The 22,818-nt window shown below is 42.8% G+C and overlaps 1 protein-coding gene and 2 pseudogenes across 2 annotated transcripts; 1 reads left to right on the plus strand and 2 right to left on the minus strand.

Annotated features, from left to right (window-relative positions):
• Window positions 1-148: 148 nt before the first annotated feature.
• LOC139543893 (vitamin K-dependent gamma-carboxylase-like) lies at window positions 149-7,896 on the minus strand (annotated as a pseudogene).
• Window positions 7,897-8,032: 136 nt separating this feature from the next.
• Window positions 8,033-12,655, minus strand: LOC139543892 (vitamin K-dependent gamma-carboxylase-like; annotated as a pseudogene).
• A 2,686-nt stretch (window positions 12,656-15,341) lies between these two features.
• On the plus strand, window positions 15,342-22,743 carry LOC139543895 (germ cell-less protein-like 1). Of its 2 annotated transcripts, XM_071350404.1 has the most exons (16): window positions 15,342-15,718; window positions 17,317-17,506; window positions 17,833-17,956; window positions 18,060-18,156; window positions 18,732-18,829; window positions 18,999-19,111; window positions 19,205-19,270; window positions 19,543-19,599; window positions 19,684-19,768; window positions 19,885-19,975; window positions 20,100-20,240; window positions 20,340-20,409; window positions 20,966-21,041; window positions 21,166-21,311; window positions 21,517-21,604; window positions 21,734-22,743. In XM_071350404.1, exons 2-16 carry the CDS (start codon window positions 17,331-17,333, stop codon window positions 21,869-21,871), a joined length of 1,566 nt encoding a protein of 521 aa, XP_071206505.1. In that variant the 5' UTR covers window positions 15,342-15,718; window positions 17,317-17,330; the 3' UTR covers window positions 21,872-22,743. The 2 variants fall into 2 exon arrangements, with proteins under 2 accessions (XP_071206505.1, XP_071206506.1); XM_071350405.1 differs by lacking the exon at window positions 19,543-19,599 and having other exon boundaries at window positions 15,343-15,718.
• Window positions 22,744-22,818: the final 75 nt, after the last annotated feature.

Below are 22,818 nucleotides of genomic sequence, written 5' to 3' on the forward strand. Positions count from 1 at the left end.
GTTTCACGTTCATAGAAAAGTACCAGCTGCATTTTGGAATGCAAATGGTGACAAGTCAAACATTTACCATAGGTTTCATAATGCACAATGTCATTTGTCTCATAGTAAAGCTAGCATATGAAGTTCAGCTCCACCACTACTTGACAACTTTATTTGTATTGCTTTTAAGTCTTTTAATGAATTTCTTGTTAACACATTTTATTCTAGCTAGCTATGTGTAGGTACCTATCAAGTAAACAAAATGATTACCCTCAATCAAATGACCTCATTAAAAGTTAGGCATAGCAAAGAGATACCTTTTGTGAAGGTGCATGTTGGATTTAACTTATGAAAAATGGATACTTCTGACAATATGCAAAATTAAACAACTTTGGACTGTATTTTTTTTGTAAAACAGGAGGATCAGTCGTAACTCAAACTTGCCCCTGCACAATTTCAAACACCATGCAGGCTTTTACAAAAATCCTTTGGCAGTCTAGCATCTTCTCACTGTCATTCAAACACATTCATTAATTTACTAATACATTTTCTCACACACAAACAATACTCCTAGAGCTCATCGTGGCCGACCTCTTCCTGGTTGGCCTCTGTCTCTGGTTCCTTCATGGTGGAAAAGGCCACTTCCCTGGTCAGCTGCTCCAGAGGAGGGAGGCCCACCGCCAGGTTACGCATAGCTATGGCTGTCATCAGAAACCTACAACACAGAGCGCATGGTACCCTCAAAGATATGTTCCTTATATTTACAATCTATGACATGTACTCCTTCCTAAAATGCTAATGTCTACATTAAAGAGAATTCGGTTTCCACATTTTTAAACATCTCCAGCACCATCCGAACATTAACCTTGACGGGATCGGTCCCCCCACCCCCATGGCACGGTTGAGCTAACGTGATTAGCATAAGGTTGTAAGTAACAACGACAAAAAATCACAGGACATAGATGTCAGAAACCTTAAATTCTTGTTAATCTAACTGCACTGTCCAATTTACAGTAGCTATTACAGTGAAATAACACCATGCTATTGTTTGAGGAGAGTGCACAATTATGAACTTTAAATGTATTAATGCACATTTGGGCAGTCTTGATACAACATTTTGAACAGATGTGCATTGGATCAGTCTAAAACTTTGCACATGCACTGCTGCTATCTAGTGGCCAAAATCTAAATTGCGCATGGGCTAGAATAATACATTATGGCCTTTCTCTTGCATTTCAAAGATGGTGCAAAAAAGAAAACATTTTTTACCAGATTTAATGTATTATATTCTCCTACATTAATTTCACATTTCTACAAACTTCAAAGTGTTTCCTTTCAAATGGTATCAAGAATATGCATATCCTTGCTTCAGTTCCTGAGTTACAGGCAGTTAGATTTGGGTATGTCATTTTAGGTGAAAATTTAAGAAAAGGGTCAGATCCTTAAGAGGTATTAAGATACACTACATGGCCAAAAGCAGCCACACACAAGCCTAAGATCACCATGCCAAGCGTAAGCTGGAGTGGTGTAAAGCTCGCAACCATTGGACTCTGGAGCAGTGGATAAGCGTTCTCTGGAGTGATGAATCATCTGGCAGTCCGGCTGACAAATCTGGGTTTGGCGGATGCCAGGAGAACGCCATCTGCCCGAATGCATAGTCAGCTGCCCGAATGCCAACGGTATAGTTTGGTGGAGGAGGAATAATGGTCTGGGGCTGTTGTTCATGGTTCGGGACCCTTAGTTCCAGTGAAGGGAAATATTAATGCTGCAGCATACAATGACATTATAAACAATTATGTGCTTCCAACTTTGTGGCAACAGTTTGGGGAAATCCCTTTCTTGTTTCAGCATGACAATGCCCCCGTGCACAAAGCGAGGTCCATACAGAAATGGTTTGTCGAGAATGGGTGTGGAAAACTTGACTGGCCTGCACAGAGCCCTGACCTCAACTCTATCGAACACCTTTGGGATGGATTGGAACGCCGACTTTGAGCCAGACCTAATTGCCCAACCTCACTAATGCTCTTGTGGCTGAATGGAAGAAAGTCCCTGCAGCAATGTTCCAACATCTAGTGAAACGCCTTCCCAGAAGTGTGGATGCTGTTATAGCAGCAAAGGGGGATCAACTCCATATTAATGCCCATGATTTTGTAATGAGATGTTCGACGAGCAGGTGTCCACGTACTTTTGGTCATGTAGTGTATGTGAAAATGGCACGTTTCTATGTTTTGTAGTAAAAAAGGTAAGTTAAGTGACAACCAATTTGTAGACAATTGGTTAAAATCATATGATGCATACCGATGTCATTGGAAACGCTTATCTTTATCTTTTTTACTACAAAACATAGAAACGCGCCAAGCTGGTGCAGGATACCAGTGGAAAGTGGAGGAATCGCATGGGTTTAAGAGAAGACAGGATAATGACTATAATCCTCATGGGGAAATTGTTTGTGGACAAGGACATTGAGACAAATACAGACATAAGTACGAGCTTTGTCATGGGTTTTGGTAGTTGCAATGAAAACAAAACACTCACGTTTGCCGCAGCATGTAGTACTTTCACATTAAACCGGTTCAGCCTTTCGAACATGTTGGCTTCCCTGTGCTTCTTCACTTCCTTAGTTCGTCACTGTTGGCGTAGAAACAGCCGGACGACGGGATCCGGCACATTGACCTCTGACCCCTCATCGTTGTCTCCAGTGATGAGTGGCTGGAATTCTGGAGGCAGGGGCTCTGTTTCTGTGGGGGCAAGACAATGTGTTAGCTTAGCACAGTGTTTCCCAACCCTAGTCCTCCAGTACCCTCAACAGTACACATTTTATTATAACCCTGGACAAGCACACCTGATTCAACTTGCCAACTAATCATCAAGCCCTCAATGAGTTGAATGACATGTGTTTGTACAGGGCTACAACGAACATGTGTACTGTTGGGGGTACAGGAGGACCAGGGTTGGGAAACACTGGCTTAGCACTTCCTTTATGTTGCGTGCTAGTTCCTATTGTGTGTGTTAGTTCCATTTGTGTGTACAGTGCATACGGAAAGTATTTAGACCCCTTGACTTTTTCCACATTTTGTTACGTTACAGCCTTATTCTAAAATTGATTAAATTAAATAGTTTTTTCCCCCTCATCAATCTACACACAATAACCCATAATAACAAAGCAAAAACAGGTTTGTAGACATTTTTGGAAATGTATTTTTTTTTAAATGTAAAAAGATGTTATTTACATAAGTATTCAGACCCTTTACTCAGTACTTTGAAGCACCTTTGGCATCGATTACAGCCTTGAGTCTTCTTGGGTATTTAGCTACAAGCTTGACAAACCTGTATTTGGGGAGTTTCTGCCATTAGTCTCTGCAGGTCCTCTCAAGCTCTGTCAGGTTGGATGGGGAGCGTTGATGCACAGCTATTTTCAGCTCTCTCCAGAGATGTTTGATCGGGTTCAAATCTGGGCTCTGGCTGGGCCACTCAATGACATTCGGAGACTTGTCCCAAAGCCACTCCTGCGTTGTCTTGGCTGTGTGCTTAGGGTCGTTGTCCTGTTGGAAGGTGAACCTTCACCCCAGTCTGAGGTCCTGAGTGCTTTGGAGCAGGTTTTCACCAAGGATCTCTCTGTACTTTGCTCCGTTCATCTTTTCCTCGATCCTGACTAGTCTCCCAGTCCCTGCCGCTGAAAAACATCCCCACAGCATGATGCTGCCACCACTGAGCTTCACCGTAGAGATGGTGCCAGGTTTCCTCCAGATGTGACGCTTGGCATTCAAGCCAAATAGTTAAATCTTGTTTCTCATGGTCTGGGAGTCCTTTAGGTGCCTTTTGTCAAACTCCAAGCGGGCTGTCATGTGCCTTTTACTGCGGAGTGGCTTCCATCTGCCCACTCTACCATAAAGGCCTTATTAGTGAAGTGCTGCAGAGATGGTTGTCTTTCTGGAAGTTTCTCCCATCTCCACAGAGGAACTCTGGAGCTCTATCAGAGTGATCATCGGGTTCTTGGTCACCTCCCTGACCAAGGCCCTTCTACCCCGATTGCTCAGTTTGGCCAGGCGGCCAGCTCTAGGAAGAGTCTTGGTAGTCCCAAACTTATTTTATTTAAGAATGATGGAGGCCACTGTGTTCTTGGGGACCTTCAATGCTGCAGAAATGTTTTGCTACCCTTCCCCAGATCTGTGCCTCGACACATCCCGTCTCGGAACTCTACGGACAATTCCTTCCACCTCATGGCTCAATTCAAAATCAATTGAATTGACCACAGGTAGACTCCAAGTTGTAGAAACATCTCAAGGATGATCAATGGAAACAGGGTGCACCTGAGCTCAATTTCAAGTCTCATAGTAAAGGGTCTGAATACTTACGTAAATAAGGTATGTTTTTAATTTTTAATAAAGGAGCAAAAATGTCACCAAAAAAACTGTTTTGCTTTGTCATTGTGGGGTAGCGTGTATATTTTTAAGGAACATTTATTTAATCAACTTCAGAATAAGGATGTAAGGATGAAAAAGCGAAGGGGTCTGAATACTTTCCGAATGCGCTGTATATTTAAGCCCTGACCTGTTCCGTTGCGGACCCGCTCCTGCAGTTCAAACAGCTTAGTGAAGTTCCTCTGTAGCGCTGCCTCTGTGGTGTTGCCGTAGATGTACATGTAGCAGGACGGCTCCTCAGACACTGTGTACACCTTATGGTAGGTGTACAGCAGGAAGCTGCTCACACACACATACAATGAGTACTCCTAGCAACATCGTGGCAACTGGAATGTGAAACTTATGTTTAGCAGTAAGTTCCACACCATTATAATGACTACAGTACAGCTGTCATCCATTGAAGGGTGTTATTACAGGCTGGCTGAAGCAGGTAGGGTGATGGAGTATACCTGCTTCTGCTCTCCAGGTTGGAGCATGTAGTTCTTCTTCTCATCCACTATCTCAACATTCAGCAGCACCTGCACACTAGTGTTGCCCAGGTCCTCACTGACATAGTTATCTAGGTGGAGACCTAGAGGAAAGACGAACCAACACATGCATGATTAGGATTGAAATGTACTTTGGGTGAGGAATCAGTAATCACCATGTTGGCCCTTTCCTATTCTATGTCACTCGGCTCCGTCATATCCTCACATGGTCTCTCCTGTCATTCCTATGAGGATGACACAACTACTTTTCTCCTTCTCCCCCCTTCTGACACCCAGGTGGCGACACCCATATCTGCGTGCCTGGCAGATATCTCAGCTTGGATGTTGGCCCACCACCTCAAGTTCAACCTCGACAAGACGGAGCTGCTCTTCCACCCGGGGAAGGCCTGCCCGCTCAAAGACCTCTCCATCACGATTGACAACTCCACAGTGTCAGCCTCCGAGTGTGCAAAGAACCTTGGTGTGACCCTGGACAACACCCTGTCGTTCTCTGCAAACATCAAAGCAGTGACTCGCTCCTGCAGGATCCCAGCTTGTGCCATCAAACCCCTGCAACTTATCCAGGACGCTGCAGCCCTCCTGGTTTTCAACCTTCCCAGGTTCTCCCATGTCACCCCGCTCCTCCGCACACTCCACTGGCTTCCAGGCGAAGCTTGCATCCACTACAAGACCATGGTGCTTGCCTACAGAGCAGCAAGAGGAACTGCCACTCCCTATCTTCAGGCTATGCTCAAACCCTACACCCTCAACCCTACACCACCTCTGGTCTCTTGGACCTCCCATTCCTACAGGAGGGCAGCTCCCGCTCAGCCCAGTCCAAACTCTTTTCTGTCCTGGCACCTCAATGGTGGAACCAGCTTCCCCGTGAAGCTATGACAGCTGAGTCCCTGCCGATCTTCTGAAAGCACCTCAAACCCTACCTCTTCAAAGAGAATCTTAAATAATCCCCCTCCTTACTCACCTTGAGTAAAAGTCTATTTACTATGTCTGTGATGTAGTTGACCCACCTAGCTATCTTAAAATGAATGCACTAACTGTAAGTCGCTCTGGATAAGAGTCTGCTAAATTACTAAAATATAATTACTCTCAATGGAAAACAATGAGGGAGAGGGGGAGACCCCGAACCTGGGAAGTCTGCGGTGAAGACTCTCTGTCTGGTTGTCCAAAGAGTCCTCGATCTCCTGAAACTTGGTCCTCCAGGGAGAGAGGTCCACCAGCAGAGGTGTGAGCCATGGATTTGGGCGAAATGGTGACCAGTCTGCCTTCACAACGTTCACACAGGGGTCAAAAATCCTAAACGGATGGGAAAAGAGAATTCAAGACCAAACTGCGAAGAACATTTCTATCCATGTGGAGGATGTGAAAGATCACAAAAAGGCCATGTAGTAGCGTTGTTGGAAGAGTTCATTGATGGACACCCAGATGTCAAAGTAGATCTCTGGGTCAGAGATGTTGTAGTGAGGCAAGTGGCGTCTCAGGCAGGTGGCATACTGCTTTGACTTTCTTATATGAACTGTAACTCAGGAAAATTGTTGAACTTGTTGCATGTTGTGTTTATATTTTTGTTCAGTATATATCACACTGAATATACCAAACATTAGGAACACCTTCCGAATATTGAGTTGCACTCCCCCACACTTTGGCCCTCAGAACAGCCTCAATTCATTGGGGCATGGAATCTACAAGGTGTCGAAAGCGTTCCACAGAGATGCTGGCACATGTTGACTCCAATTCTTCCCACATTTGTGTCAAGTTGGCTGGATGTCCATTCAGCCAACATTCTTCCTACACACAGGAAACTGTTGAGCATGAAAAACCCAGCAGCGCTGCAGTTCTTGACACAAACTGGTGCGTTTGGCACCTAATACCATACCCAGTTCAAAGGCACTTCAATTTTATGTCATGGCCATTCACCCTTTGAATGGCAGACGTTAAAAAAAAAGAAGATTTTTGTGCATCTGTCTCCTCTCTTTCACCTACACTGATTGAAGTGGATGCAAATATCAAATGACATCAATAAGGGATCATGGATTCACCTGGTCAGTGTCTTGGAAAGAGCAGGTGTTGTTAATTTGTTGTATACTCAATGTACACACACACAGTGCCTTTGGAAAGTATTCAGACCCCTTGACTTTTTCCACATTTTGTTACAATAGTCTTATTCTAAAATGTATTAAATATTTTTTCCCTCATCAATCTACACACAATACCCCATAATGACAAAGCACAAACTTTTTGTTTGTTGCTAAAAACTGAAATATCACATTTACATAAGTATTCATACCCTTTACTCAGTACTTTGTTGAAGCACCTTTGGCAGCGATTACAGCCTCGAGTCTTCTTGAGTATGACACTACAAGCTTGGCACACCTGTATTTGGGGAGTTTCTCCCATTCTTCTCTGCAGATCCTCTCAAGCTCTGTCAGGTTGAATGGGGAGCATTGCTGCACAGCTATTTTCTTGTCACTAAGTTGACTGTGCCTTTAAACAGCTTGGAAAATTCCAGAAAATTATGTCATGGCTTTAGAAGCTTCTGATAGGCTAATTGACATAATTTGAGTCAATTGGAGGTGTACCTGTGGATGTATTTCAAGGCCTACCTTCAAACTCAGTGACTCTCTGCTTGACATCATGGGAAAATCAAAAGAAATCAGCCAAAACCTGCAAAAAAAAAATTGTAGACCTCCACAAGTCTGGTTCATCCTTGGGAGCAATTTCCAAACGCCTGAAGGGGTACCACGTTCATCTGTACAAGCAATAGTTCTCCTAGAGATGAACGTACTTTGGTGCAAAAAGTGCAAATCAATCCCAGAACAACAGCAAAGGACCTTGTGAAGATGCTGGAGGAAACGGGTACAAAAGTATCTATATCCACAGTAAAACGCGTCTTATATCAACATAACCTGAAAGGCCGCTCAGCAAGGAAGAAGCCACCGCTCCAAAACCGTCATAAAAAAGCCAGACTACGGTTTGCAACTGCACATAGGGACAAAGATCGTACTTTTTGGAGAAATGTCCTCTGGTCTGATGAAACAAAAATAGAACCGTTTGGCCATAATGACCATCGTTATGTTTGGAGGAAAAAGGGGGAGGCTTGCAAGCCGAAGAACACCATCCCAACTGTGAAGCAAGGGGGTGGCAGCATCATGTGGGGGTGCTTGCTGAGAGAGGGACTGGTGCACTTCACAAAATAGATGGCATCATGAGGAAGGACAATTTTGTAGATATATTGAAGCAACATCTCAAGACATCAGTCAGGAAGATAAGGCTTGGTTGCAAATGGGTCTTCCAAATGGACAATGACCCCAAGCATACTTCCAAAGTTGTGGCAAAATGGCTTAAGGACAACAAAGTCAAGGTACTGGAGTGGCTATCACAAAGCCCTGACCTCAATCCTATAGAACATTTGTGGGCAGAACTGAAAAAGCAAGGAGGCCTAAAAACCTGACTCAATTACACCGGCTGTCAGGAGGAATGGGCCAAAATTCACTCAACTTATTGTGGGAATCTTGTGGAAGGCTACCCAAAACGTTTGACCCAAGTTTAAATTGTTTAAGGCAATGCTACCAAAAACGAATTGAGTGCATGTAAACTTCTGACCCACTGGCAGTGTGATGAAATAAATAAAAGCTGAGATAAATCATTCCTTCTACCATTATTCTGACATTTCACATTCTTAAAATAAAGTGGTGATCCTAACACCTAAAACCGGTAATTTTTACTAGGATTAAATGTCAGGATTTATGAAAAACTGACTTTATATGTATTTGGCGAAGGTGTATGTAAACTTCTGACTTCAACTGTATATAAGGAATATCAAAAGGGACAGTATAAGATCCCTTTCTACTACCCCTGAACAAGGCAGTTAACCCACTGTTCCTAGGCCGTCATTGAAAATAAGAATTTGTTCTTAACTGACTTGCCTAATTAAATACAGGTAAAATAAAAATAAAAAACAAAACTGCACTCCAGATCAGGACAGCAGGATTTATGGATCAGTTTTACTTCTACAAAGCCTCCTTCCACACCCCTCTGCAACTCCCATCGTTCTGCTGACTCAAGCTAGTCTACACTACTGTTTGGCGCTGACGGATAGCAGTGTTGACACTGATTGAGCAATTATTCTGGTAACCCGTAGAGTTGGGAAATAACTTTAGCTGACAGTGGTACACACAGTGACTCCCAACTGTGACATTCAAATCAGGGCTTTTTCTTAATTCAATACATGGAAAGGACTACAAGTTTATCACAAACTCATCCTCCATTTCTACAGGAGTAGTACCTGTGTGATGAAGTGAGAGTAAGGCAGGAAGAACTGTTCAGCCAGGTAAAGAATGGTGAACAGAGTTGCCAGCTTGTGTTTAAACCGTGTTTTAGAGGCCTTGGGGGCAGAGTGGATCCTGTAGAGGTGTTTTGGGTCTCTGGGTAAACACAGGAGATGCTGGGCTGTGGGGGAGGAGACGTGAGCGGCAGCTCTGGCCTGAGGAACTCTGGGAAGCGACTAAAGAAGTTCCTGGGCCAGTCGGGGTAGCAGAAGAGAGGACTCGTGGCCAGCATGGTGTAGGCAAACATACCTGGAGATAAAATAAAGGACAATGTGATCAATAGGGGATTATAGATTTACTTAAATAGTGGATCATTATAGAAAAGATAGCTTTGAAAATGCTTTCTGGGTCACAGGAGACTGCTTGCATTAGGTTAGGCCGTCATTGTAAATAAGAATTTGTTCTTAACTGACTTGCCTAGTTAAATAAAGGTTAAATACATTTTAAAAAGGTAAGTGATAAGGAAATACTTATCAATGCAATCGTTTAATGACGAGGCTTAGTAATTACAAGCAGCCCTCATGGATTTTGTAGTTTGAATTATAATATTTGATCATTCGTTTTGATAACTAAATACAATTAATCAATGGGTTCTCATCGATGCTGAAGAGTTGGGAATTCATACAGTGAAAGTAACTGACAAAGAAAATGCCAAAAGGGCGTGTAGCGTCGAAAAACAGCAGATAGCCGGCAGACAGATCCAGACAAAGACCACCTCCATGGACAACCAGTAGACTCACCATTTCATTAGGCAGAATCATCCTGTGGGACAGACACACAGGATAAAACCCATACAATCTTGTGAGATTGGGGCAGTTTGATAAGCCGCGCAAAACATGACAGAGCAGGGCCCTGTTTAACTAACCTGAAAGGGTCAAAAAAGCCAATGGTGTGCCAAGTATGACATAGAATATCCCCCCACCCAGTCTGCATCCAATTTCTTGATTCCAGCAATGGAGTATACTATGAAAATCTGCCAAGGACATATATCAAGATATTCATATTATAGGAGCATCCTAAAAGTTTATCACACACATGTAATTAGGCAGATACGCTTAATAGAGTAGTGATGAAGACAAGTTTCCATGGATTCAATATAATGAATTTGGCACAGACCTGAAACCTCAGAAGAGTATAGTTCCAAAGTGGCACTTGGGCATTCTTTTTCTTAGGATTACGTAATCCATCTATTGACCTGAAAATAATAATATACAGTGCCAGTCAAAGGTTTGGACACACCTACTCATTCAAGGGTTTTTCTTTATTTTGACTATTTTCTAGATTATAGAATAATAGTGAAGATATCAAAACTATGAAATAACACATATGGAAAAAGGTGGCTACTTTTTGATGACAGCTTTGCACACTCTTGGCATTCTCTCAACCAACTTCATGAGCTAGTCACCTGGAATGCATTTCAATTAACAGGTGTGCCTTGTTAAAAGTTAATTAATGCGTTTAAGCCAATCAGTTGTGTTGTGACAAGGTAGGGATGGTATACAGACGATAGCCCTATTTGGTAAAAGACCAAGTACATATTATGGCAAGAACAACTCAAATAAGCAAAGAGAAACGACAGTCCATCATTACTTTAAGTCATGAAGGTCAGTCAATCCGGAAATGTCAAGAACTTTTAAAGTTTATTCAAGTGCATTCGCCAAAACCATCAAGTGTTACCAGCCTCAGAAATTGCAGCCCAAATAAATTCTTCACAGAGTTCAAGTAACAGACACATCTCAACATCAACTGTTCAGAGGAGACTGCGTGAATCAGGTCGAATTGCTGCAAAGAAACCACTACTAAAGGACACCAATATGAAGAAGAGACTTGCTTGGGCCAAGAAACCCAGGAGCAATGGACATTATTCCAAATTTGAGATTTTTGGTTCCAACCGCCGTGTCTTTGTTAGACGCAGACTAGGTGAACGGATGATCTCCGTATGTGTGGTTCCCACCGTGAAGCATGGAGGAGGAGGTGTGATGGGGTGGGGGTGCTTTGCTGGTGACACCGTCTGTGATTAATTTAGAATTCAAGGCACATTCAACCAGCATGGCTACTACAGCATTTTGCAGCGATACGCCATCCCATCTGGTGCTGCATCAGATGACCTGGCCTCCAATCACCCGACCTCAACTGAAATTAGATGGTTTCGGATAAGTTGGACCGCAGAGTGAAGGAAAAGCAGCCAACAAGTGCTCAGCATATGTGGGAACTCCTTCAAGACTGTTGGAAAAGCATTCCAGGTGAAGCTGGTTGAGAGAATGCAAAGTGTGCAAAGCTGTCATCAAGGCAAAGGGTTGCTTCTTTGAAGAATAAAAATATATTTTTTGTTTAACACTTTTTTGGTTACTATATAATTCCATATGTGTTATTTCATAGTTTTGATATCTTCACTATTATTCTACAGTGTAGAAAGTAGTAAAGATAAAGAAAAACCCTTGAATGAGTAGGTGTGTCCAAACTTTTGACTGGTACTGTATGTACATAAGTGTGCATTCACTGACACACACACACACACACACACACACACACACACACACACACACACACACACACACACACACACACACACACACACACACACACACACACACACACACACACACACACACACACACAGAAAGATACTGAAAAAAAAGAATGTCAATTAACCAAATATATTATACCTAACAACTCTTTAGTACAATGGTTTCATAAGAGATGAACTACTCACCAATATCTGTTGGCGTCCATGAATGTCAGCTGGAAGCCAATGAGGCCGTAAAGGTAAGAGTGGTTGTTCCATGCTGTTTTGTCCAGGAAGAAGATGTACCAGTAGGTGGATATGAACATGAGACAGGAGAGGCGGTAGAAACAGCCCAGCATGATTCCCACAGCACCTATAAAGAAGACACAAACATGGAAATTGAACATTGATGCTCTCATTAAAACACACACACACAAAGGGGACAGCATACAGTTGCTGTTCTAATCACTGAATCAGAACTTGACCTACCAAAGAGCATCACCACATAGACCAGGTACATATAATCAAGAGGCAGCAGCTGCAGGAAGTTGAAGAGAGGGAAGCGGCACACATTGTCATTATCATGCCTGCAGGACAGAGACAGGGGAAGAGACAGAAGATGATAATATCTTTCATTTAGCAGACGGTTTTCTCAAAAGCGACTTAGTCATGCGTGCATATATTTTACATATGGGTGAGCCTGACAGCTCACCAAACAGGAAGTGGAAGATGCCCAGAGAAGCAGGGTCAGTCGGGCGGTTTAGGAGATACACCAGGTGATGCCAGGAGGTCAAGTCCTCCTTCTCAAACCCAAACAGATGCTTCATCCTGCTCTCACTTTCCACTACCCTCTCTGCTGTTGGTGCCGTCCCCTTGTCCATGGTCCCTTCATCACTACTCCCAGAAGAGTCCCCCTGTTCTGAAGACTACTCAATGAAAGGAGCACCTAAGCGAGAAGGGGAAAGATGTATACCAATTCACACTTCAGAAGAGAACCATCTTTACCCTACTGTTCACAAGAATGCAATAGGTATGTGTTGTGTACTGTATGTAAATTCCACAATGCACTATAAACCATAAGACACAATGAATTGTTTTTCCTGATTATAAACTCATTGCGTATGTTGCACGTATAAGGATGTAATGCAACTCACTCACCGTAATAAACGTATTACTCAAACTAAATCTCACCTTGCTATAAACAGTGTAACAATTTACTGAAAGCAGAGCTGCAAAGCAACAATTGTTACATACCTGCAGCAGCATTGTCGCACGCCCCTGCCTCCTCTAAAGAGTCTCCCTCCCGGATCCGGGATCCTCCTCATCAAAAAAGCTGACTAGCATAGCCTAGCCTAACGGGACAGGGATATCATATAATATAATTTCGTGAAATCACAAGTCCAATACAGCAAATGAAAGATAAACATCTTGTGAATCCAGCCATCATTTCCGATTTTTAAAATGTTTTACAGCGAAAACACAATATGTATTTATATTAGCTCACCACAATAGCCAAACACACAACGCCATGTTTTCACCATGTTTCCACCGCATAGGTAGCTTTCACAAAACCCACAAATAGAGATAAAATTAATCACTAACCTTGAACAACTTCATCAGATGACAGTCTTATAACATCATGTTATACAATACATTTATGTTTTGTTCGAAAATGTGCATATTTGAGGTATAAATCGTAGTTTTACTTTGCAGCCACCATCACAAATAGCACCAAAGCAGCCAGAATAATTACAGAGAGCAACGTGAAATACATAAATACTCATTTACTAAAACATTTATGAAAAATACATGGTGTACAGCAAATGAAAGATAAACATCTTGTGAATCCAGCCAATATTTCCGATTTTTTAAGTGTTTTACAGCAAAAACACAATATATATTTCTATTAGCTCACCACAATAGCCAAACACACAACGCCATTTATTCACCGCCAAAATAGCTTTCACAAAACCCAGAAATAGAGATAAAATTAATCACTAACCTTTGGACAACTTCATCAGATGACAGTCTTATAACATCATGTTATACAATACATTTATGTTTTGTTCGAAAATGTGCATATTTAGAGGTACAAATCCTGGTTTTACATTGTGAATACGTAGCCACAATACGCCAAAATGTCCGGAGGTATTTTGGACAGTCACCTAATCTAACCAAAGAACTCATCATAAACTTTACTAAAAAATACATGTTGTACAGCAAATGAAAGATACACTGGTTCTTAATGCAACAGCTGTGTTAGATTTTAAAAAATAACTTTAGTACAACATACAGCATGCAGTATTGTGAGACAGCGCTCACATATTCTCCGCCTTGTTGGAGCCAACATTTACCACAAAAATACGAAATAACATCATAAATATTCTCTTACCTTTGTTGATCTTCCATCAGAATGTTGTGCAAGGAGTCCTAGTTCCAGAATAAATCGTTGTTTGGTTTTAGAATGTCCATTTCTTCTGTCGAATTAGCAACTTTGGCTAGCATTGTGGCACGAACATGCCCATCAACTCTTGGCGCCTGGAACAAAAAATTCCAAAATTCCCAATAAACGTTGAATAAACTGGTCAAACTCGGTTGAAAATCCTACTTTATGATGTTCTTCTCATAGGTATCCAATAAAATCAGAGCCGGAGCAATTCATCATGTATACCGAATGCTTTTCAGAAGACAATGTGAGGTTCCCCGGCGCGCAGTTGAAAACTGACAAAAGAGCGGACCTGTCACTCCAAAAGCTCTCATTCGGCCTCACATCAAGCTAGACACCCCATTCAACCTTCTACTGCCTGTTGACGTCTAGTGGAAGGCGTATGAAGTGCATACAGATCCATAAATATAAGCCAGTTGAATAGGCAGGCCCTGACACAGAGCCCCTTTTTCAGAATTTTCACTTCCTCTCTGGAAGTTTGCTGCCAAATGAGTTCTGTTTTACTCACAGATATAATTCAAACAGTTTTAGAAACTTCAGAGTGTTTTCTATCCAATAGTAATAATAATATGCATATTGTATGATCTAGAACAGAGTACGAGGCCGTTTAATTTGGGCACGATTTTTTCCAAAGTGAAAACAGCGCCCCCCTATTAAGAAGAAGATTATTAATAACTCGGTTATGCAACCACAAAAAAGACTAGATATATGGACAGGGATGTCAACCTAGCAGAAGGTACCTCCTTTTCCCAATGAGTTATTCAACACAAGTAAACAGTTGGGTACGTGTCAGCCCGTGTTCAAATGAAGGCTGTCTGGAAAATCGACTGGGAACCTGAAACGGTGCTCAGCGTCTATTGGTTGTTTTTTTCACGAGACACATCTACTACTGCTAGTGGGGATCTGGAAATGATATGACTACAGCGGTTGGGATGAGAATGGTTTTAGGAGATGTTATTAAAACAAATCAAAATTACCTCCTGAAATAACATTGCATTGTTTCTGGGAGTGGTCATTGGTCACCTACACATTTTTTAAATATATAAATCTGGTTGAACAATCATCCAATATAAACATATTCCCACACTAGCTAGCACCAGGTAACCTGTCCAAATCTGCATATCACATATAGTACAGTAGATGGCAATAATGCGCAGAAGCGCGTGAGGCACATCATAGTTAGCAGGCTAGAAGAAGACAAATTGTGAGCCTGTGGTATCTGCATCGTTTTAGCTATGGAAAATAGGAAGACAATTTGACAATGGTTCTTGAAATATCCTTTTAAACATTACTAATGATGTTCAAGCTATTGGTAGATCATATTTGGCCGGATTAACTAGCTCCGCAATATCTGGTGCTAAATTACCTCTTTGTCCCCAACAAATTAGCTGAGAAGGCTTGTTGTTTAGGTACAGTACTGTACTAGCTAACAGTAGCTAAGTTACGTCTGTGACCTGTCACAGCTGAGCTTGCTAGCAACATAGCTAGGCGTGTTTAAATTCATTGTCAACAAAGTTTGCTAGCCGACGGGTTTGCCTTGTTATATATATCAGGTAAGTTAAGTTTCTGTATATCGTAAATGATCTAGCTATTAACGTTACATTTATTAGCTACCCGGTCGTACGCGAAAGTAGCTAGCTGTGTTGTGTAGGTAGCTAGCTAAGGAGCTGTGGCAAAAACAATGATAGCTGGACACTGCCTGAGGTTGTTAGCTAGCTAACGTTACCGTAGTTAGCTACCGTAGTATTGTTGATGTCAGAGGACAGGACTTAATTGTGTTTATCATTTATGCTTTCGAAATACACTATATATACAAAAGTATGTGGACACCCCTTCAAATTACTGGATTGGGCTATTTCAACCACATCCGTTGCTGGCAAGTGTATACAATCGAGCACAAAGTCATGCAATCACCATAGACAAACATTGGCAGTAAAATGGCCTTACTGAAGAAATAAGTGACTTTCAAGGTGGCACTGTCATAGGATGTCACCTTTCCAACAAGTCAGTTAGGCAAATTCCTGCCCTGCTAGAGCTGCCAATGTCAACTGTAAGTGCTGTTATTGTGAAGTGTAAACGTCTAGGAGCAACAATAACTCAGCCACGAGGTGGTAGGCCACACAAGCTCACAGAACGGGACCACCGAGTGCTGAAGCGTGTAGCGAGTACAAATTGTCTGTCCTCGGTTGCAACACTCACTACCAAGTTCCAAACTGCATCTGGAAGCAACATCAGCACAATAACTGTTCGTAAGGTGCTTCATGAACTGCGTTTCCATCACAATGCCAAGCGTCGGCTGAAGTGGTGTAAAGCTAGCCGCCATTAGACTCGAGCAGTGAAAACGTGTTCTCTGGAGGGATGAATCACGCTTCACCATCTGGCAGTCCAACTGACAAATCTGGGTTTGGCGGATGCCAGGAAAACGCTATCTGCCACAATGCATAGTACCAACTGTAAAGTTTGATGGAGGAGGAATAATGGTCTGGGGCTGTTTTTCATGGTTTGGGCTAAACCCCTTAGTTCCAGTGAAGGGAAATCTTAACGCTACAGCATACAATGACATTCTAGACGATTCTTTTCTTCCAACTTTGTGGCAACAGTTTGGGGGAAGGCCATTCCTGTTTCAGCATGACAATGCCCCTGTGCACAAAGCAAGGTCCATACAGAAATTGTTTGTTGATATCGGTGTGGAAGAACTTGACTGGCCTGCACAGAGCCCTGACCTCAACCCCATCGAACACCATTGGGATGAATTGGAACGCCGACTGCGAGCCAGGCCTAATCGCCCAACATCAGTGCACGACCTCATTAATGCTCTTGTGGCTGAATGGAAGCAAGTTCCTGCAGCAATGTCCCAACATCTAGTGGAAAGCCTTCCCAGAAGAGTGGATGCTGTTGTAGCAGCAAAGGGGGGTCCAACTCCATATGAATGCCCATGATTTTGGAATGAGATGTTTGACGAGCAGGTGTCCACATACTTTTGGTCATGTAGTGTATATAAATAACTGTGAAAGTTCTCCAGATCTGAACCTAGATAACTTTAAGAAATAGTTACTCATTAACAAAAAAGTGACCGAATCTAGTTTACCCCTGAGTAGTGAAGCTCATGAATTACAATGCATCCATGCTGACGGTCTTGTTTTGTGTGTAGTGTGCAGGGGAGAGATGGGCACCCTGGGCAGCCGCATGCAGGCCTCCTCCCAGAATCCGGAGGAAGCAGTTGAGAATGCATGTGCCAGTGGCAAGCATGGATGTGAGTGCAGAAAGAGGAAACGGACTGCACGCTGCGACTGTGACAGTGAGCCTGATGAGGAAGATGCCTTACTGGACACACCACGGAGGTGAGAAGAGCCACACACATACACACAACTTCATGAACACAGGTGACACACACACACACACACACACAGCAAAACAGAGTAAGAGAAAAACACACTAAAGGTCTACACAAACGGAGCTTCGTTTGCGGCACGCTCTACGTAGTTCCACATACATGTGTGCGGCAGAATTTTTGGAACGCGACGCAGTCTACTCTGTTTGCGTAGACTGTGTAGAGAGCCCTTCACAGCACAGGTAAGGTATTAACACATCTTTCATGTCTTTCATATGGCCAGCCTGTTTCTAACCTTGGCCTGCCCTCTGCTGGTTTGTTTTGGAATTGTAACAGGAAGAAGCTAAAGAGCACTTCCAAGTACATCTATCAGACCTTGTTCCTGAACGGCGAGAACAGTGACATCCGCATCTGTGCCCTTGGGCAGGAGTGGAACCTGCACAAAGTCTACCTGTGCCAGGTTAGTGCACTGTTCTGTGTACACTACACACTGAAGTTTCTACAAAGCCAATGCCTGTGACTCATTCCACTCCCTCTCTCCTCCCTGTGTTTTAATTATGTAGTCGGGGTATTTCTCCAGCATGTTCAGTGGATCCTGGAAGGAGTCCAACATGATGGTCATACCGTTAGAGATCCCAGACCAGAACATCGACACAGAGGGTGAGGACTTAAGTCACTGTCAGGCAGTGTTGTAGTCGAGTCACTAAACCTTGAGTCCAAGTCGAGTCTAGAGGTCCCTATGGCTGAAGTCCGAGTCATCAATGGTCGAGTCATGAGTTAAAACTCGATACTAGTATTGTTTTCAATTTCTTAAAGCAGTCGCTTGCGCGATGTGTCGCTTAGCCAATGATCGAAGCGGAGCCTGCCTGCTTGTCTGCCCACAATCATCACTTGCTCCCCTGCAGCTCACCAGCTGACGTCGGATGCGTGTGCCGGGTGTGGCGCATCCTTCCCACTGCTAGAGAACAGAACCCTTGCAGATATGTGCACCCAATGCTGGTAAAATTCTGCTTATCATAGTAGCCAGTCCAAGTGCAAATACAAGTCATGAGAAAGGAGAATCCCAGTCACTAATGGTTGAGTCACAAGTCATGAAAATCGGGACTCGAGTCGGACTTGAGTACTACAATACTGCTGTCAGGAATAAAATACTACAAATCGCTTTGTTTATGTCACTGAACTTCTTTTTTGCAGTTACTATACACATTTGTCTTTGTGTGTGTGTGTGTTTTTAGCTCTACAGGTAGTGTTTGGATCTCTGTACCGGGATGATGTTCTGATCAAGCCCAGCAGGGTGGTCAGTATCCTAGCAGCAGCTTGTATGCTCCAACTGGTCAGTAGATGGTCATTATCACACTTCAGTATATTTTACATGGAATGTAACTGTATACAATGTAGTGATAATGTTGAGATGATAGTGATATGTGTGAGTTGAAAGTTGCTGGAATGGAATTTTCTGAATGATAATAGATGATCAAAGCCATGCCTTTGTGTCTTTGCAGGATGGTCTGATCCAGCAATGTGGCGAGACCATGAAAGAGAATGTCAGTGTCAAGACTGTGTGTGGCTATTACTCCTCTGCCAGCATCTACGGCCTGGACTCTGTTATGAAGAAGTAAGCCCCATCAGTTCACTCCTATTGAATAATATTACACATGTAATTATTTTCGTCTCGCACTACATGCTTATGCTTGTGTGTCTCCTGCAGGTGTCAGGAATGGCTCCTCAATAACCTCATGACCCATCAGAATGTTGACCTGATGAAGGAGCTAGGGTGCGTCTCATTAATGTTTTCATATTTTTCCCTAGGGCTTATACACAAAATATACAAAAGTATGTGGACCCTTCAAATTAGTGGATTCGGCTATTTTCAGCCATACCCGTTGCTGACAGGTGTATAAAATTGAGCACACAGCCATGCAATCTCCATAGACAAACATTGGCAGTAGAATGGCCTTACTGCAGCGCTCAGTGACTTTCAACGTGGCACCGTCATAGGATGACACCTTTCCAACAAGTCAGTTCGTCAAATTTGTGCCCTGCTAGAGCTGCCCCGGTCAACTGTAAGTCACTACCGAGTTCCAAGCTGCCTCTGGAAGCAACGTAAGCACAAGAACTGTTGTACATACTGGTATTAGAGGCTACGTGTTGTGTGGTCAGTGAGCAGGGTGTGTGCTGTATCTGCAGAGCGGACGTGATGGAACCGCTGATCCAGTCGTCTGACCTCTTCGTCATGCAGGTGGAGATGGACGTCTACACAGCCCTGAAAAAGGTACTACTGCAGCCTTTTGGGCTGTCTCTACTGTAAGGAAGACCGTTGATTTATCTCCCCCTTCCCCATTCTTTCGTTCTCATTCATACCCTCTCTTTGTAACTGCCTCTCCTCAGTGGATGTTCCTGCAGCTCAATCCATCCTGGGACGGTCCCATCAAGCAACTGCTGGCTGACGCTGACACCTGGCTTTGCAAACGCAGAACTGGTACTTTCTGTTCCACAGTGCATGTCACAGCTAGCTACAAGCCTATCTGAACAAGGGGTTGTAGAATAGACAGTCGCTGGCTGACCAGTCTTTTCTAATGGACCTTACGTGCATGCTGTTGCAGAGTTGGGAGAGGAGGAGCCCTTCTTAAAAACAGAGGACGGCGCTCCCTTTACTCCCGTCTTCAGACATGTGCGCCTTCAATACATCATCAACGACCTGGCTTCTGCACGCATCCTGGAGAGAGACAACATTCTCCCACCCGGTAAGGTTGATGATTGGATAGTGGTTTATGTTTCACTTTCACTTATAACTGTTTTTGTGGTCATTTTTGATCTATTCTGTACAACTCCTCATACCACAGATTGGCTAACCTCCGTGTACAAGAGCCAGTGGTTTGCCATGCTACGGACGGAGCACGACAATGACAATGGGTGAGAACTGGAGCTCCAAACCAGCAACATCACACCATGACAAGATTAATGCCAATCTGCCACTTTCAGTGACTGAAAATATATTTCCGCATGAATAGAGTTCGCCAGCTTGTCCTAAAACACAGAAATTAGTTACCTCTAATTCGTTCGGCCACCGCGGAAATTAATGGGGAAAGAATAGGGTTTTGGGATAAACGCTGAACATAAGTTCTGAGGTTAACACAGATTTAGGAGATTTTATACGTTTTGTTCTGTGAGATATCAGTCAGTTAAACATGACCTTTATGGATTATGATGCCTTTATGTGCTTTGTTTTTTTATTACATAAATGCTTCAAAATTCACAAAAAGTGACGTTAGCTGACGAAGACAATCTCACAGAACAAAACGTATAAGATCTCCTAAGCCTGTCTTTACCACAGATCTTATTTTCCATATTTAACCAAAAAAAACATTCATTTCTACATGGGCTTTGTCCAATGAACCATTGCAGAGTTGGTGCCTACAAAAAGATGCCATTACTATTTCTTTCTATAGTAAGACATTTGTGTTTGTAGTCCACAGGATGCCAACAAGGAGGAGTTTGAGTCAAGCAGTATGAGGTGTGGCAGGAAACTGACCAAAGATGGAGATGTGAGTCAAACCATTAGTCTCTGTGTAATAAGGAAATAATTTATGATTTATTCTGAATCATATAATAAGCACTTTAAAGCAAAGATCAAATAAGAGGATGTTTTAACTTTTTATTCTTGCTTAGTACTGTTGGCGGTGGACAGGTTTCAACTTTGGCTTTGACCTGCTAGTGACCTACACCAACCGCTTCATAGTGTTCAAGAGGAATACACTGAGCCAGCCATGTGGGGGAGCTGTGAGTCTGCAGCCCCGGAGGCATCTAGCATACAGGTTAGTGTTCCACGCTGCAGACAGGACCTAGGCTGTGATCAGCACAACACGCATAGGACAGCTTCAGATTTCAAAGGTTGGCAATGCATTGTGTGTGTAGTAGTAATAGTATAATTATGTTCTGTATAACTGCCATGTGATTTACTTGTGCTCTATCAGGCCTGACTAGCCCCTCACCTGTCATTCGCTGTTCGTCTCTGTTCAGGTTACGCCTGGCCTCCTTTGATAATAGTGGGAAGCTGGTGTGTAGTCGATCCACTGGTTACCAGCTTCTCACCCTGGAGAAAGACCAGGTCAGTCAGACCACACATAATCCACGTTCTGAAACTTTCCTCCCCTCTTGAAATTAACACATCTCGGTCTTAAGTATTGCCTGAATCGGATGAAATAATTATGGCATTCTGTTCCTGTCTCTTTTCCAGGAGTATGTGGTGATGAACCTGGACAGTCGGCTCTTGTCGTTCCCCCTCTACGTGTGCTGTAACTTCCAGTACACATCTCATATGGACCGCCGTCCTGATGCCCCTGAACCAGAGAGCAGCGCCCGCAGTGTATCCTGATATCAACTCCACACCCTCAACCAGTCCCCTCTCTGACCCCAGGCTGTGGCCCACAGCTTCTACCCCACACAACCCTGGCATCTGCATGCTCTTTAGCCCAGTCTATTGTGTTTTGGGATACGTTGTTTTTCAAAAATATTCATCGTTCTTCAGTTTTCATGGTTAATATTTGATTTGCCTTTTATATTATTTATTTTGCTTTTTTTAATGAAATAAAAAAACTTACACTGCCAATAAATAGTCCACACCGGTGGGCTGTGGTGCTATCAGAAGTGTGACCATGGTCATCTCTCACAGGGAATTATCACTTACTAGTTCTGTACATCCATTACTATCCTCTATGTAATTACTAACACATACAGTATTGCTAATTGAGTATGTTGGCCACTAGTTGGTCTGAATTAGATGTGAATTTCAAATACGTATGGCAGAATATGGTGCTGCTTTTAAACTTTCAAAATATTACTTAAATTTCTAGTCTACATTTAGGATAATTGTAATATACCTGCCTTAATGTATTGTAAGATGTTGGGCATATTGATTTATTTTGGACCAAAGTGGCATGGCAGTCTTGACAAAATAGTTTACTGATCTGTCAGTTTCCTCAAGTGGGGGCTTACCTTTACACTTTGCAGTCATTCATATCGTATTATTCGTATTGCTGCATTGTCGAAGGAACCTGCAAGTAAGCATTTCGTTGGACAGTGTATACCATGTATCCTGTACATATGACTAATAACTTGTGCTGTAATATCCTCACTGAAATGCTGTCAATTAGTTCACCATTAGTGTCTGTGCATACATTTGTACATTATACAGGTTTCACTATGCTGTACATGCTTAGTTATTAAAACTGGTGTTTTCAAAAGCTGTATAAGGTGTGTTTTGCATTACTATTCACATTTTGATGAATTGCAAAAAGACGCAGCTAGATAAAGAATTTCAGG

The sequence above is a fragment of the Salvelinus alpinus genome, chromosome 18, assembly GCF_045679555.1.
Source record: "Salvelinus alpinus chromosome 18, SLU_Salpinus.1, whole genome shotgun sequence".
NCBI classification, from domain to species: Eukaryota; Metazoa; Chordata; class Actinopteri; order Salmoniformes; family Salmonidae; genus Salvelinus; species Salvelinus alpinus.

What these genes read in the sequence shown, in the direction of transcription:
- LOC139543895 (XM_071350404.1), top strand. Translation starts at nt 17,331, where the DNA reads ATGGGCACCCTGGGCAGCCGCATGCAGGCCTCCTCCCAGAATCCGGAG. An exon ending in CCAGAACATCGACACAGAGG is followed by an intron (nt 18,157 to 18,731) that starts GTGAGGACTTAA and finishes GTGTGTTTTTAG; the next exon opens with CTCTACAGGTAGTGTTTGGA. An exon ending in AGACAACATTCTCCCACCCG is followed by an intron (nt 20,241 to 20,339) that starts GTAAGGTTGATG and finishes CTCATACCACAG; the next exon opens with ATTGGCTAACCTCCGTGTAC.